Consider the following 13,622-nt stretch of genomic DNA (forward strand, 5'->3'; position numbering starts at 1 on the left):
TCTCTCGCCGGAGGCTGTGAGTCTTGTGTTCTGGAGCCAGAACTGAGCTGAGCACGAAGCTCAGGTTGTCTGGACACAGCGAGGTGAGGCCTGATCCGTATTTTCAAAATAGGTTTTAATCATAAGCTTTATATACAAATTGTTGTACAATTATTTTAATAAAGGGAAATAGTGAAAAGTACAAAACACAAATCTTGTTCCTTCCCCTGTGAAGTAGCAAAGGTTTGTTCATAGCCCCAGATGAGTGACACACGAACGGGCAGTCTGTGAGATGTGCTCCAGTACAAATCAGGCCGAGTTACCACTGCCCAGATCACTTCCGTGGAAGAATTAATGGAACGAACATCAAGGGACCAGAACCATCTAGTAAACTTGGGCACTCATAAAAACATGGTATAGATTATGCTAAAAAGAGTTTAGCAGTAGTGTAGCTCAGTCTCTCCCACCCCAATTAGGCATCGATAAGAGACAAATTCTAAAGCACGAGGTGTTCTGAGCATTAATCAACTGTGTACATATTGCACTAAGTAAGCTCCGAGTACTTGAGTTGCGTTTCCAGCACGTGTAGGGTTAGTTGCGCCTGTGCGTGCTCGGCGAGCAGGTGCTGCTGCCCCTAGCGGACTGTCCAGCCCGCGTGGCGTTACTGGTCCCGAGATTCGTAGAGAAGCTTGGCAGCCTGCAAGGTGACCAGAGATAAATGCGTGTGCCTGGCTGAAGCCAGTGGGGGCGCCCCGGCTAGGCAGGCAGCGGGCCTCCCCCTGGGAAAGGTGGGCAGTGCTCTGAGCAGAAGGGCTGGGCCCACGGTACCTTGTGCATGGCCACCAGCCATGCTGTCGCCTGCCTTCTGCTGCCGTTCGCGTCCTCCCCGGCCGTCAGCTTCAGCTGCGTCACGCCCTCCGCCCCTGGCGCCGTGTACTGCAGGGTCATGCCTGTGGCCCGCGCGTTGCCTCCTGGAGCGGGGAGACAAGGTAAGGATGCCCGAGGGGACGCTGAGCGCCCAGGGTGCCGCCGGCCCTGATGTGCTGGCTGGGGCACCTCCTCCCCAGCCCTGGTGCTGGCCTCGGACGGAGGCGGCCTGGTAGCGGGGCCTGGGCTAGGGGCTGCCCAGCGGATGAGCCCGAGCTCACAGAGCGGGACAAACACTCGGCACCACGTGGCCGAGAACCCAGGGAGAAGGCGCGGTGCCGTCGGGAGGGCTGCCCAGGCTGCACCCTGCCTGTCACGCTGGCCTCACCCCCACCCTACTCTGGAGAGCCAGGGTCAAAGCGGAGGGCACAAGTACCACCAACACCCCATTCTAGTACACGAGCTCCCGAAAAGATGCCGTGTGGGGTCGGCCTGCTGGGACAACTGCCCGCCTTTGGGCTGTGACGCCATAGACGACGACGGGACCCCAGCACATGCTCTGAGAACCAACGGCTGGAGGAACAGACGGCCCTTCTGTCACGACTGCAGCCAGAAAAGTGGCAAGGAGACCAAGCCTCACAGTGGAGTTTGCCTACAGCTGTTCTACTTTGTGACTTGGGAGGAAAACTCCGTTGTGAGCAGTTACCCAGCTCAGAAGATCCCTTCCATCAGACGCAGGTCTCAGAGTCAAACGCAGGCCGGCAGGCGAGCAGGTGCTGGGTGGGAGAGGCCCGGCCCACCGGGAGGTCGATCCGGCTGGAAGTGCCCCGCCACCCAAGGCCTGGGACGCCCCCCATGACCTTTCATAAGCCACGGTTTGACCCTGGGTGTCAAGTGGCTTGTCCCCGCCTGGGCTCCTTGCAGGAGTGACCCCCGCCCTGGGCTCTGGGGCAGGCAGGCTGTGCTCTGCCCACCCCCCGCTCCCGTAAGTAGACTTTTACTGGCCCAGGCCACGTTTCCGTGGCTCCTGTGACTGCTGTCGCATTTTGAGTCTGTGTCCGGCAGAGCTGCATGCAAGTACCTGGGCCTCGACAGAAAGTGCGCGACGCTGCTGTGGCCGCCGCCCCCGCCCCCTCGGGAACACATTTTTCTGGGCATTTAACGGTTCCGGAAGCCTGGGCAGAGCAGGACTCACTGTCCTCCCAGCACCGCCACAAGGGGGCGCGTGGCGCCACCAGCCCTCGGCCCCGCCCACACGCGGGAAGGACACGGAGGGATGCCCCGGCCTGGGTGGGGGGTGGCCCCCCGCTTCTCCGGACCATGACTTCCGCACCTTCGACTCACGGTGCAGCACAGGTGCCGCCACGCACAAGCCTGTGCTCGGGCACGGGGGGCAAACGCGGCGCCGGCCCGCTCCCCTCGCCACCTGCAGGCCCAGGAGCGCAGAGAGGCTCCTACGAGAGAACACGGGAGCGAGCGCGCTGCGGAGGGACGGGAGCGCGCTGGGGAGGGCCGCCGCCCGCGCCCCCCTCGCGTGGCCCGCTCAGGCCCAGTGGATGCCCAGGGGACGTTAGGAAACAATGCGTAGGGCTCCCCTTGGGAGCGCAGAACTGAGCAGATGAGATAGATTGCTTCATTTATGCTTTGTCTGCCCGTCTTAGACCCAACTGTCCTTCAAATCAACCAAAAGAAGGGAATGTGTGTTTCACAGAGAGCCTCGGCGTGGACCCCAGCACACAGCAGGGTCTGGAGGAGGCGCGGCCCGGCGCGGGGGCAGGGAGAGCGGCGGAGAGCGGGGAGCTGACCTTCAGAGACGGGCTGGCTCCCCGGGAGGCTGGTGTAAGTGTGCATGTCTTTTTCTACGTCAAGAAGGTAGGCAGGCAGGAGAGAAGAACAAGCAAGAGCCGATCAGAAAACAGAAAGCAAGACGGACTAAGTCACGTGGGTTTCTTCAGCACACTGCACCCAACACGGAACACCAACTCCACTTCCGTGGAAGGACAGCTGCTGAAGTGTGGAAGTTTAGGTGGAAAGATCCAGAATAGGCTAAGCGCTCCGCAAGCTCCAGGAGGAGGGTTGTCCCCGCAGACCCTGGGGGCCGTGGTGCTGGGCGGGCAACGCTCCAGGCATCGGGGAATCGGGCCGATGCCAGCTGCCGCCGGAGCCTTACCCCTGACCCGAGCCCGACAGTAAGTGAAACGTACAGAAGAGCAGAGTCCCCGCTTGTTTTACACGTTAAGCCCCATTCGCCTGGTGAGCTCCTACAGCCACTCACTAAACACAAGCCCCTGCCGCGGCTGAGCAGGACGGCCCACAGACCCCGAGAGTCACCCAGGCCGGTGCCACACGGCACTCACCTCCAGGAGGGAAGCCTTCTGTGAGCATCTGCACGGCGGCAATGCGCGTGACCTCGACCTCGTGGCGACTGTCCCCGTCCAGAAGCAGGTACCTGCAGCAAACAAAGGGTGTCCACACCGCGTCACTTCAGGCTTGGAGCGACAGAGCGTCAGTGCCGAGCAGCACCCGCTCTTACCTCTGGTTGCTGGAAAGACGACAGACCATCGTGTCTGACTTCTCCGAGTTTCCAAAAGTTACGAGGAAGGTGGCTCCTGGGGATGAAAACCAGACATGAGGCCCCGGCAGCTCCCTTCTCGCCTCCCCTTCCAGGCCAGCCCACCAGGGGACACGCACAGAGGACAAAAGGAAAGCAAGACAGGTGGCAGCTCTGTTCTGCGGTGCCCTCGGCTGAGGCGGAAAGGCCGTGACAGGGTTGGGGTTCAACAGCAGAAATAAAAGGCGCTGCCTGGGGCTCCCAGGGGCCTTACCTCCCAAGGGCCTGAATCACAGGGCGCCGACCCTCCCCCAGCGCTCGGGGGCCACTGGGCAGCACCACCCGCCCTGCTGCCAGGAGGGGGAGGGGGCCCGCAGGCCAGGGGGGCTAGGCTGCCAAGGCCCGGGAGAGGGCAGCAGGCAAGGGGAAGGGGCAGCAGGCCCGGGGAAGGGGCAGCAGGGCCGGGGAAGGGGCAGCAGGCCCGGGGAGGGGGCAGCAGGCCCGGGGAAGGGGCAGCAGGCCCGGGGAGGGGCAGCAGGCCCGGGGAAGGGGCAGCAGGCCCGGGGAAGGGGCAGCAGGCCCGGGGAAGGGGCAGCAGGCACGGGGAGGGGGCAGCAGGCCCGGGGAGAGAGCTGCCCTCTCGCCACCACCATGTCCCAGGACGGCCGGGGCTGCACCTGGAGTCCCAACCAGCGGTCCCAAGCCTGCAGCAGGCGCCCCGCAGAGACAGAGGCCGGGCAGGGCGTCACAGCATCGCAGCCACCACACGACAGACACGAGGCCCCAGGTGCTCACCGCTCAGGAGCAGCTTGAGCTGCTTGTCGTAGAACTCGGCCTCCCGGTGGGACACCAGGGCGCACTCGGCGCACTGCCGCACGGGGTCCACGAAGCACATGCGCCGCAGCGCCACCTTCTGGCTGCAGCACTTGTCGCAGAAGCACTTCCCACACCGGCGACAGTGGTGCTGGAGACGCGGGGCAGGCAGTGAGTACCCCCGGAGACCCGCGCCACCGGCATCCACGACCAGATGCCTCGAGGGTCCCAATGGTTTCCCAGCGGCCGGACCCCCGCCTGCCGACCAGGCCGCCACTGTCCCCGAGGCTCCGCGACAGACAGCACCCACTCCCACCCCCCACTCCCCCTACCGCCCCACCGCAGCTCACCTTCCTGGTGAGAAAGTCAAACTTGGTGTCGCACTGCATGCACCTCGGGCACTAGGAGAGAAGGTGACAGGGCGTCAGGACCCGGCTGCCAAGGCCACGCGGTCAGCTCCTCGGGGAGCCCCGTCCTGTCGCCGGAACCCAGGATCGGCCGTGAGATGATGCGATGCCGCAGCAGAAAGTGATCTACACCGGGTCCCCGCGCGGAGAAGCGCAGTGGGTCTGCTGAGCTGGGGCAGCGTCCAGCCAGCAAGGGTGCTACGAGGGCCCAAACGCCCGGGGCTCAGCGGGGAGGCCGGGGACAGTGCTCCAAGGACAGGCCGAGGCCCAGGGCCGGAAACGGCCACATTATCACCAAACCAACCAACCACACGGAGGTCCTCAGACCTGTCATCTGACACAGGACACAGGGTTTCTTCCCATCCTGGCACCAAGTGCAGAGAGACTGTCCCCGCGCCGCCAAGGCTCAGCGTCCACGGTGGGAAAGCTGCTCCTGGACACATGTGCCACCTCACCCCAATGACACAGTGACAGTAAAATGCCACCGTCAGGGAGCCAGACACCCTGACCACCACGCGACCCTAATCTGGCCAGTCCCCAGTCAGTCCTGGCCAACACGGCCTGACCCCAGTGTCCTGCCCTTCGTCCTCACTGCCTGGCTTCAATCTGGGCAGCCAGAACCCACTCACCGCCCGGGCTTCATTCCCCATCCTCCCTGTTCTGCCAGCGCAGTGCTTGACCTTGACCCCTACTCTGCACCCCTCCCGCCCCCAGGCCTGCGCCTTCAGCCGTGTCTGTCGCTCTGAGGAAATACACAGCAGGTGCCAGGGCCCACCGTGGGGCCGGGACCCTGAGGAAGCTTCTGGAAGGAGCCTGGCATCCACACGCAGTGTGCCCTTCTCCGTGGGAGGGCAGGCGTCCAGGCCGGCCCCCAGCCCCACCCAGCTCTACACAGCCACGGCCCCACCCTGGGCTGGTGTCTAAGCATTCTGAGATCCCATAACGTTTCCTTATTTTCTCTTTGCTCTTACGCTGCATTCTGGGCTGGGACACAGGGCCTGGCCCACCTTGGCCCTCCAGAACCATCCACAGAGTCCCTGCCGGCGTCAGGCACAAACTGGCTAATCACAGCAAAGCTGCTTCCACCAGCCCCTGCCATTGCCTCTTGCTGTCAGTTCTGGAACGTTGCGTGTGTTTGGCCCTCGGGCCTCCACCCATGGCAGGGCATCTGTGTGCCACGCTCTCCTGTGACCTCACACATCTGCCAGCCACAGAATCCACTGGATGTGGGGAAAGCCGGCGGGACCACCAGCATCAGGCCAGGCTCCAGTGCGAGAGCTGCCTCCCGAGTCTATGCGCGTCCTGCACCCACGGCGGGGACGTGGAGCCCAGGGCTGCCCCACCCTCGCCGGGAGGCTCGCATCTAGGCAACTGAGAGACCAATTTCTAAACTAAGACCACAGCAGAATTTAAAATTTGCTCCCGGGGCTTCCCTGGTGGCGCAGTGGCTAAGAATCCACCTGCCAATGCAGGGGATGAGGATTTGAGCCCTGGTCTGGGAAGATCCCGCATGCTGCGGAGCAACTAAGCCCGTGCGCCACAAATACTGAGCCTGCGTTCTAGAGCCCGTGAGCCACAACTACTGAGCCCACACGCCACAACTACTGAGCCTGCACTCTAGAGCCCCCGAGCCACAACTACTGAGCTCACGTGCCACAACCACTGAGCCCATGTGCCACAACTACTGAGTCTGAGCTCTAGAGCCTGTGAGCCACAACTACTGAGCCCACACGCCACAACTACTGAGCTTGTGAGCCACAACTACTGAGCCTGTGCTCTAGAGCCCACGAGCCACAACTACTGAGGCTGCATGCCACAACTACTGAAGCCTGTGCGCCTAGAGCCCATGCTCTGCAACAAGAGAAGCCACCATAATGAGAAGCCTGCGCACCGCAACGAAGAGCAGCCCCTGCTCACCACAGCTAGAGAAAGCCCGTGTGCAGCAACGAAGACCCAATGCAGCCAAAAATAAATAAATTTTTTAAATAAATAAATAAATAAAATTCGCTCCCTTAAAAACATTAGTGATCTAGAAGTTTTGTATTAATCTAAATAACCAACGAGATTATTCAGAAAATGTACAGGCTTTTAAATAAGGTAAGTTTCCTGTGGATTATATAAAAGAAGCTTTTAAAGTTATCAAGAGAACAATTTGATATGAAAACAGAATTAAATAAGGAAATAAAGCAATTGGTGAAGATATGAGAGTAAAATTACCACCAAAGAACTCACACCTTGTCTGATAAACCAGCTGCATCGAAAGGAAACAAAAAGCCCAGGGCGAGGCCCAGCACCAGGCCCCGTGCACCTGACCTGGACCCAGAGGCTCTGGGGTTCCGGGAAACCGCTGTTGGGGAGACGGAGTCCAGAAACCAGGTGTGAGCAACCCACCTGCACCATGTGTGACAAAAGCTGCCTGGGTTCCAGCCTCTCAGACTACTTCGCACCCAGGCCTGTGTGTCACCACGGCGCCGCTAGGGTGGGCTGGGGCTGGCGTCACAGACAGGCACACTTGCAAGGGAGAACCGGGACCCGCAGGAGCTCAGTGAGGGCCCTGCGTGCGAGGTGCAGGTTAAGGCACAGACACACAGAGCACACGCACACAGGCACAGAGACACAGACACACACGCAGATGCTGCCTGATCCCCCCCAGGCTGCCCCAGGCCGCTCCCCACCTGCCAGGACGGGCGGTAGGACCAGCAGGGCCGTCCTCGTCCTCGAGTGAAACAGTGTCAACGGTGGAGCCTCCAGCCCACCTCCGGGGCCCCTGCGCTCACCCCCAGGACCCCCGCCCCACAGTTGGGAGGAAGCCAGTGGTAAGGGTGGCCTCCACAGGGTCCCCTGGGTGCCCACCAGAGGACGGGGGAGCCGGGGGGCGGCACAGACAGCCACTAGTGCAACACCCGACCCCGAGCGCGCTCCTGGCTGCAGCCCCAGGGTCAGAGCCCAGCGGCCTCAACCCCTCGCTGAGCCAGGAGAGCAACAGCTGACTCGTGCCCACCCTGATGACGCAGGAGAGTTCAGACGAGGCTGGGGGTGTGCTTTCTGGTGGGGAAGTGAGGAGATTACGAACAATCAAAGGAGAAACCAGAAAGGGCCACAGGAAGCCGGGCCCAGATGGCAGACTTCAGGGCAGAAGGGGCCTTCGGGGATCGTGGGGTCCACCCCAGCACGCGGCCGAGGGCAGAGCCTGGGCCACAGGGCTGCTTGGAGACCCGCGGTCTCTGCCGACCTGCTGTCCGACTCCAGCACAGGGAGCCCTGGGGGGGCCCAGGGCAGCGCATCAGGACGGCCGACAGGGCATCTCCCCTCAAAGCAGAAGAGTCGGAAGAGAGAGTTTGGAGAGTTTAAAGGAGTGTTTAAAAAGAAGTTACTATAAAAAGGACAGAATCTGGGGACAGATGCCCACCCTCCCTCTGAGGCTGGAGCGGCAAAGGGCAGTCACGCCTCCTCCCACGCTGTCCTTGGCGGCGCTGGGAGAGACAACACCTGCCCGGCTGCGCCTGGCTCGCACGCTAGACCGTTTCTCAGGCTACTAGGGGACTTCCCTGGTGGTCCAGTGGGTAAGATCCTGGGCTCCCAGCGCAGGCGGCCCAGGTTCGATCCCTGGTCGGGGAACTAGATCCCACGTGCATGCCGCAACTCAGACCCGGCACAGCCTAAACAAACAAGCAAATAAATAAATAAATATTTTTTTTAAAAAAGCTTCCTCCTCCTAGAGCCCGTGCTCTGCAACAAGAGAAGCCACTGCAATGAGAAGCCTGCGCACAGCAACGAAGACCCAACGCAGCCAAAAATAAATTAATTAATTAGATAAATTAAAAAGAAAAAGGCTTCCTCAAAAATAAATCATAAAAATAAGTTACAAATTACATGTATTACTGTATCTTTGTTGAAAAACAACCGTTTTTAAAGAGTAAAAGCATAACTCCTACAAACATAAAATGAACCCATGTCAAAGATTTAACTCATGGACTCCCCTGGTGGCGCAGTGGTTAAGAATCCGCCTGCCAATGCAGGGGACACGGGTTCGAGCCCTGGTCCAGGAAGATCCCACATGCCACGGAGCAACTGGGCCCGTGCGCCACAAGTACTGAGCCCTCGTGCCACAAGTACTGAAGCCCGTGCGCCTAGAGCCCGCACACTGCAACAAGAGAAGCCGCTGCAATGAGAAGCCCGCGCACTGCAACAAAGAGTAGCCCCCGCTCAATGCAACTAGAGAAAGCCCGCGTGCAGCAATGAAGACCCAACGCAAACAAAAATAAATTAATTAATTAAAATAAATTTTAAAAAAAAGATTTAACTCATTAACTCATGAGGGAACCAATAAAATGTTAGAAACCAGCTCACAGGACGAAGAGCAGACACACAGCAGCCCCGGGACTGAGACGAATTTGACAACAGATGCTTTCACGGGGGTGGGTGGGGCGCCTGAGGGAAGGAGGGGAGGGACAGAACACCTCCGAGGACAAAGCCCAGAGCCATCAAACAGGGAACAGCAGGTGCAGACACCACATCCCAGGAAGGAGAGGCGGCCACTGCCCGTGTCCCGCAGGACGGCCAGGAACCCGCCTTCTCCCGACACTGGCAGCAGCGCCCCGCCGGCCCGAGGGGCCGTGGGCAGCTCTCCTGGCTCCTCACCACGGGGGACCCCCGCCTGGGATCCCGGAGGCCAGGAGACCAGAGACCGGGGACGCCGCCCACAATGCTCTGGGAACGCGTCCTGCAAAGGGCCCCTCCCCACCTGCCCTAGAGAAGACTAACAGACACCCCTGTCCACCCACCACAAGCCACACGCGGACTGCTGATGGGACGGGCTGACTCGTCCATCGGAACAAAGTGCCCACGAGCTTGACTTGATAAAACCTTCATTAATCTCTCCTTCCTGCAGGGCCTTGAACTAGAGTTCTAACCCACCCCGCAGCCTGAGACAGGCTGTCCTGGGGTGGTGCAGCCCCTGATCCGCTGTCAGATCACACCACCTGCCCCCCCCACCCCGTTCCCTTCTAGCCTGGGCTGCCCCTCCCATGGAGCAACCCCTGCCACCTGCCCTTGGAGAGCTCGCAGGGCCCTGGGCCAGACCTCCCCCCACAGTGACCCTGTGGGACACAAATCTCTCCTCACCTTGTTTCTGTTTGACACACTTGTGCTCTCTCCTCCCCGGTTCTGAACCTGCAGAGCACCTGACGTCAGTGACAGTGCAGAGCCATCGTCATCACTGGCTGTACCCAGCGCCCAGGACAGGAAGAAAGGGGCTACAAAACTGCCCGGATTCCAACGATAAAATGCAGTATTTGGGGCTACTTGTAGCAAGTCCTTACGGCTGTGTGCCCAGACGGCCCACCCCTAAGCCCACTCTCCTGGTCATGGAACACTCGGACAGCAGTCACACGAGGCCCAAGCTGTTCCCAGGCCCCCTCCCCGTCCCGCCACTGCCTCCCCACCTCACAAGCTCCCAGGGAGCACAGAGACACCAGGAAAGTGAGTCTCAGTTATTTCTGGGGCAGGAACCCCTCTGAGAAGCTGAGAGCTACAGACGTACCCACATCCCCATGTTTTCCAACATCTGTAAGGGATGCCCCTGTGGGCCCCAGCTACCAAGCTGGCACAGGGTCAGGCACTGAGTAAACAGTTGATGGGGCTTCCCTGGTGGTGCAGTGGTTAAGAATCTGCCTGCCAATGCAGGGGACACGGGTTCGAGCCCTGGTCTGGGAAGATCCCACATGCTGTGGAGCAGCTAAGCCCATGCGCCACAACTACTGAGCCTGTGCTCTAGAGCCTGCGAGCCACAACTACTGAGCCCGCGAGCCACAACCACTGAGCCCGCGAGCCACAACCACTGAGCCTGCGTGCCACAACTACTGAGCCCACGCGCCTAGGGTCCGCGCACAGCAACGAAGACCCAATGCAGCCAAAAATTAATTAATTAATCAATTAAAAAGAAAAAGAATCCCACTTTGATAATGGCAACACAACGAGAAGACCACATGTAAATAAACTTAAAAAAAAAAAAAAAAAAAAGGTGATAGATGGGCAACAGGCTGGCCGCTGATGGACCCAGAAGAAGACAGCCGGGACGAAGAACGCAGGACGGCTGCACACAGCCGTGACGCTCATCCACCCACAGCTGAGTGCGGGGGCGGGCGAAGCTGAGGACGGCATGTCGTCCCCTGCCATGCTCCACCTATGCCCCGCCACCGCCCGTCCCAAACCACAAGTAAACCTACCTCTCAGCACTGGTATCTCCACGCTTGAGTCCCCTCCCCACACACCAGGGTCGTGGGTCCCAGAAGCACTGGACAGGCCGAGTGCCGCCAAGCTGAGCGAGCAGCAGGGCAAGCCCCCGGCCCCCCACGCCCGCGCCAAGAGCCACCGCAACCAAGGCCAGACTTCATCCCGACTCTCCCAGCCCGAACTGCCCCACTCCAAGTTTCTTTTCCTCCGGACACTTCCTTTGGTCACTTCTGGACTCTAGGACGTTCCCCAGTACATTTCAACACGCACTTCCTCAAACTCAGAGGAGAAACTGTCCACAGTCACTTGGAGACTTCCTCCCCACTCTGAGCTCCCTCCGCCTCTAGGGCCTTCTTTGGCTGCTCAGATGGCAAACTGGGGGCGTGTTTCTGGAAGGCACCCCGCCATCCTTCCAACATGAGAACAAAACTTCTGTTACAGGAGGGAGTGCCACGCTGATCCAAGCACGCCCACCCAACCTGATCACTTTCCCGAGAGCCCCCAGACAGGCGGGCAGGGCTCCAGACGCACCTCAACACCAGACCCGCAAAGAAGGACAACACGTGCAGTACAACCTGCGAAACAATCATTTCAGGAAAGAGCAAAGGGCCCTGAAGAGGGCTGGCAGAGGGGACCCAGAGGTTAACTGAAGAGCAGCTTGCGGGCTGCAGGGGAAAACTGCACATCGTCCAGAGGGGTGTTCTCCCGCACATATGGTCCCTAAGTGGACATATCCACTGCTGTGACATTTCATGGGGGATCAATCAGGGGAAAAAATGTCTAAAGAGGGTCCTCGGGGGACAGCAGTGGAAAAAGACTGACACTCTGCCCTGGCCTCGAGGACACGCTTGGTGCCCACTCAGTGAAGTGGAGATGTTGCAGACACAGTATGTCCCTGTCCCAGCTCCCCTCCCCCGCCATGGAATAGACCAACTCGCCTCTAGCTCCTGCCCTCACCTGCCTCCTTCCAGGTCAGGCTGTGCGGTTCTGACTTCTCTTCGAACCTTGATAACACCTGTCCGGCTCCCTCACTGATGCAGTTAAAAGAGCTCCGGAACATGCATTCACTTAGGAGAACGAGAGTCGTGATATTACCTTTTTTCTCTTTAATCACTTCTTAACAGCACTAACCAAGGAGACCACGCGAGAAAAGGTATGTTCTGTGATTTCAAAGACTGCAAACGCCAGGAGGAAAAATGCAAAAGAGAAAGAGCACAGACAGGGCGAGCAGAAACCCAAGAGGAAGGGAGGACGTGGCCTGGGCCAGCTCGGTGACCCGCCTGCGCACCAACATCTCACCCTCTCTGTGCACTGGCCTGCAGGAACTCGGTGACCAGGAGACCAGAGAAAAGGGCAGCCCTGGCAGGACGGCGCTGAGACCTCCCCGCGGCTGGCCCAACCGCCCCTCCGAGCTCTGGGCGCTTCACTGCCAGTGCCCTGAAAACACCTGATCGCATCCCCCCCTTCGCCCCCCTGCAGAAAACGTGCCGCCTGCCAACCGTGATTCTAGGGGGAGAAAGGAAAAGTGATCAATCGGAATGCTGGAAAGAGATGCAACTTAAAGCATTTTCAAAAATCGTGCTACTTTTATGTCTCTGGGACGTCTGTGATTTACAGGAATGCGAGAAGTTTTTCCGCCTGGTTTAGCATAGCTGAGAATAACCGGCTTATGGGATCCAGTCCAAACCCTGTGGCACAGCACAAAAGGGCCTTCAGAGGTTCCGCCCTCACCCCGCCCACGGGAGAGCTCACGCCCCGCCGCGCCCCTCACCTCTGGGAGCAGGTGCAGCTCCCCAGGCAGGACGCCCTCCAGACGCCCCACCTGGACACGCGTACTCACTCCCAAGACTCCCTCAGACACCACCGCCGGGCAGTCCACACAGCGAGAGTCCCCTACACAGAGCGCTGATTATAAATAAACAAACACGGGCCTCCTCTCCTCCCTCGCGGGAGGGGGTCGCAACTGTCTCAAAGGTTCCAGCCCAGCAGCTCGACCAATGGATGTGGCGGAATCCACAGATGACCTCGCAGCTGGGCAAAGCCCGGGTCGTATCAGGAAGGGAGATCTGTGAAGGGTCACAGAAACCTCGGGGGGCAGTTTCTGAAAAGCGGGGGAGACTGGGCGCCCCGCGAAAAGAAACCAGGCCAGGCAGAGTACCCGTGGCCCGGGAGGGGTGGAGCCCGGGAGCTCCGCTAGGGCGCGGGGCAGGGGTCCCGAGGGCGGCCGGGTTTGGGGGTGGGGAGGACAGAAGGGCCGCCCGGAGGAGGCAGTTCCGGGGCCGGGGTGCGCGGGGAGCGGAGGGCGGGTCGGGCTGCGGAGGGGCGTCGGGGAGGCAGGGCGGGCCCGGGGAGCCGACGCGGGGCGCGGACGCGGGGAGGGTTGGGAGCACGGGGAGGGGACAGGGGGCGCGGACCCGGTCCCGGGGCTGACGGGCGTCCGCGACCTACCTCCTTGTCCGGGACCCACTGCGGCTCCTCCAGGCCGAACGGGCTGCCGAAGGCGCGGTGCTCGGGCACCATGCGCAGGCCGCTGGGGGAGCGAACCAGCTTCTTGGCGTCGTGGCGCGCGGTCACCTCGGAGGACATGACGCCGCCCCAGCGCTCGCCCGCCGCCCGCCGCCCGCCGCCCGCCGCCCGCAACCGGGCCCTAGCCCCCCGGGAGCCCCGCCCCGCCCCACCAACGCGACTGACAGCGCCCGCGCCCAATCCCCACGCCAAGCACGGAGCTCGGACCAATCGCCGCCAGGTGTCCGCCCCGTCGCTGCGCTCTC

General features: G+C 60.7%; 1 protein-coding gene across 4 annotated transcripts; it reads right to left on the reverse strand.

Annotated features, from left to right (window-relative positions):
• Positions 1–98: 98 nt before the first annotated feature.
• Positions 99–13,503, reverse strand: ZFYVE21 (zinc finger FYVE-type containing 21). 4 transcript variants are annotated; one of them, XM_082451100.1, is made up of 9 exons: positions 13,300–13,488; positions 4,561–4,611; positions 4,193–4,361; positions 3,380–3,455; positions 3,204–3,295; positions 2,652–2,705; positions 2,180–2,300; positions 808–950; positions 99–676 (listed from the first exon to the last, which is right to left on the reverse strand). In XM_082451100.1, the coding sequence occupies exons 1-9, from the start codon at positions 13,435–13,437 to the stop codon at positions 504–506; spliced, it is 1,017 nt and encodes a 338-aa protein (XP_082307226.1). In that variant the 5' UTR covers positions 13,438–13,488; the 3' UTR covers positions 99–503. The 4 variants fall into 4 exon arrangements, with proteins under 4 accessions (XP_082307226.1, XP_082307227.1, XP_082307229.1 ...); XM_082451101.1 differs by lacking the exon at positions 2,652–2,705; XM_082451102.1 differs by lacking the exon at positions 2,180–2,300 and having other exon boundaries at positions 500–676.
• Positions 13,504–13,622: the final 119 nt, after the last annotated feature.

The sequence above is a fragment of the Balaenoptera physalus genome (genome assembly GCF_965194825.1).
Source record: "Balaenoptera physalus genome assembly, chromosome: 2".
In the NCBI taxonomy this organism is placed as follows: domain Eukaryota; kingdom Metazoa; phylum Chordata; class Mammalia; order Artiodactyla; family Balaenopteridae; genus Balaenoptera; species Balaenoptera physalus.

Bases quoted from the DNA above. Each gene is read 5' to 3' on its own strand.
- ZFYVE21 (XM_082451100.1), bottom strand. From the start codon at position 13,437: ATGTCCTCCGAGGTGACCGCGCGCCACGACGCCAAGAAGCTGGTTCGC. The intron at 951-2,179 runs GTGCGGAAGTCA...TCCCCGCTCCAG, and splicing joins TGCTGCACCGTGAGTCGAAG to GAGGCAACGCGCGGGCCACA. The intron at 677-807 runs GTACCGTGGGCC...GTCACCTTGCAG, and splicing joins GGCTGGTGGCCATGCACAAG to GCTGCCAAGCTTCTCTACGA.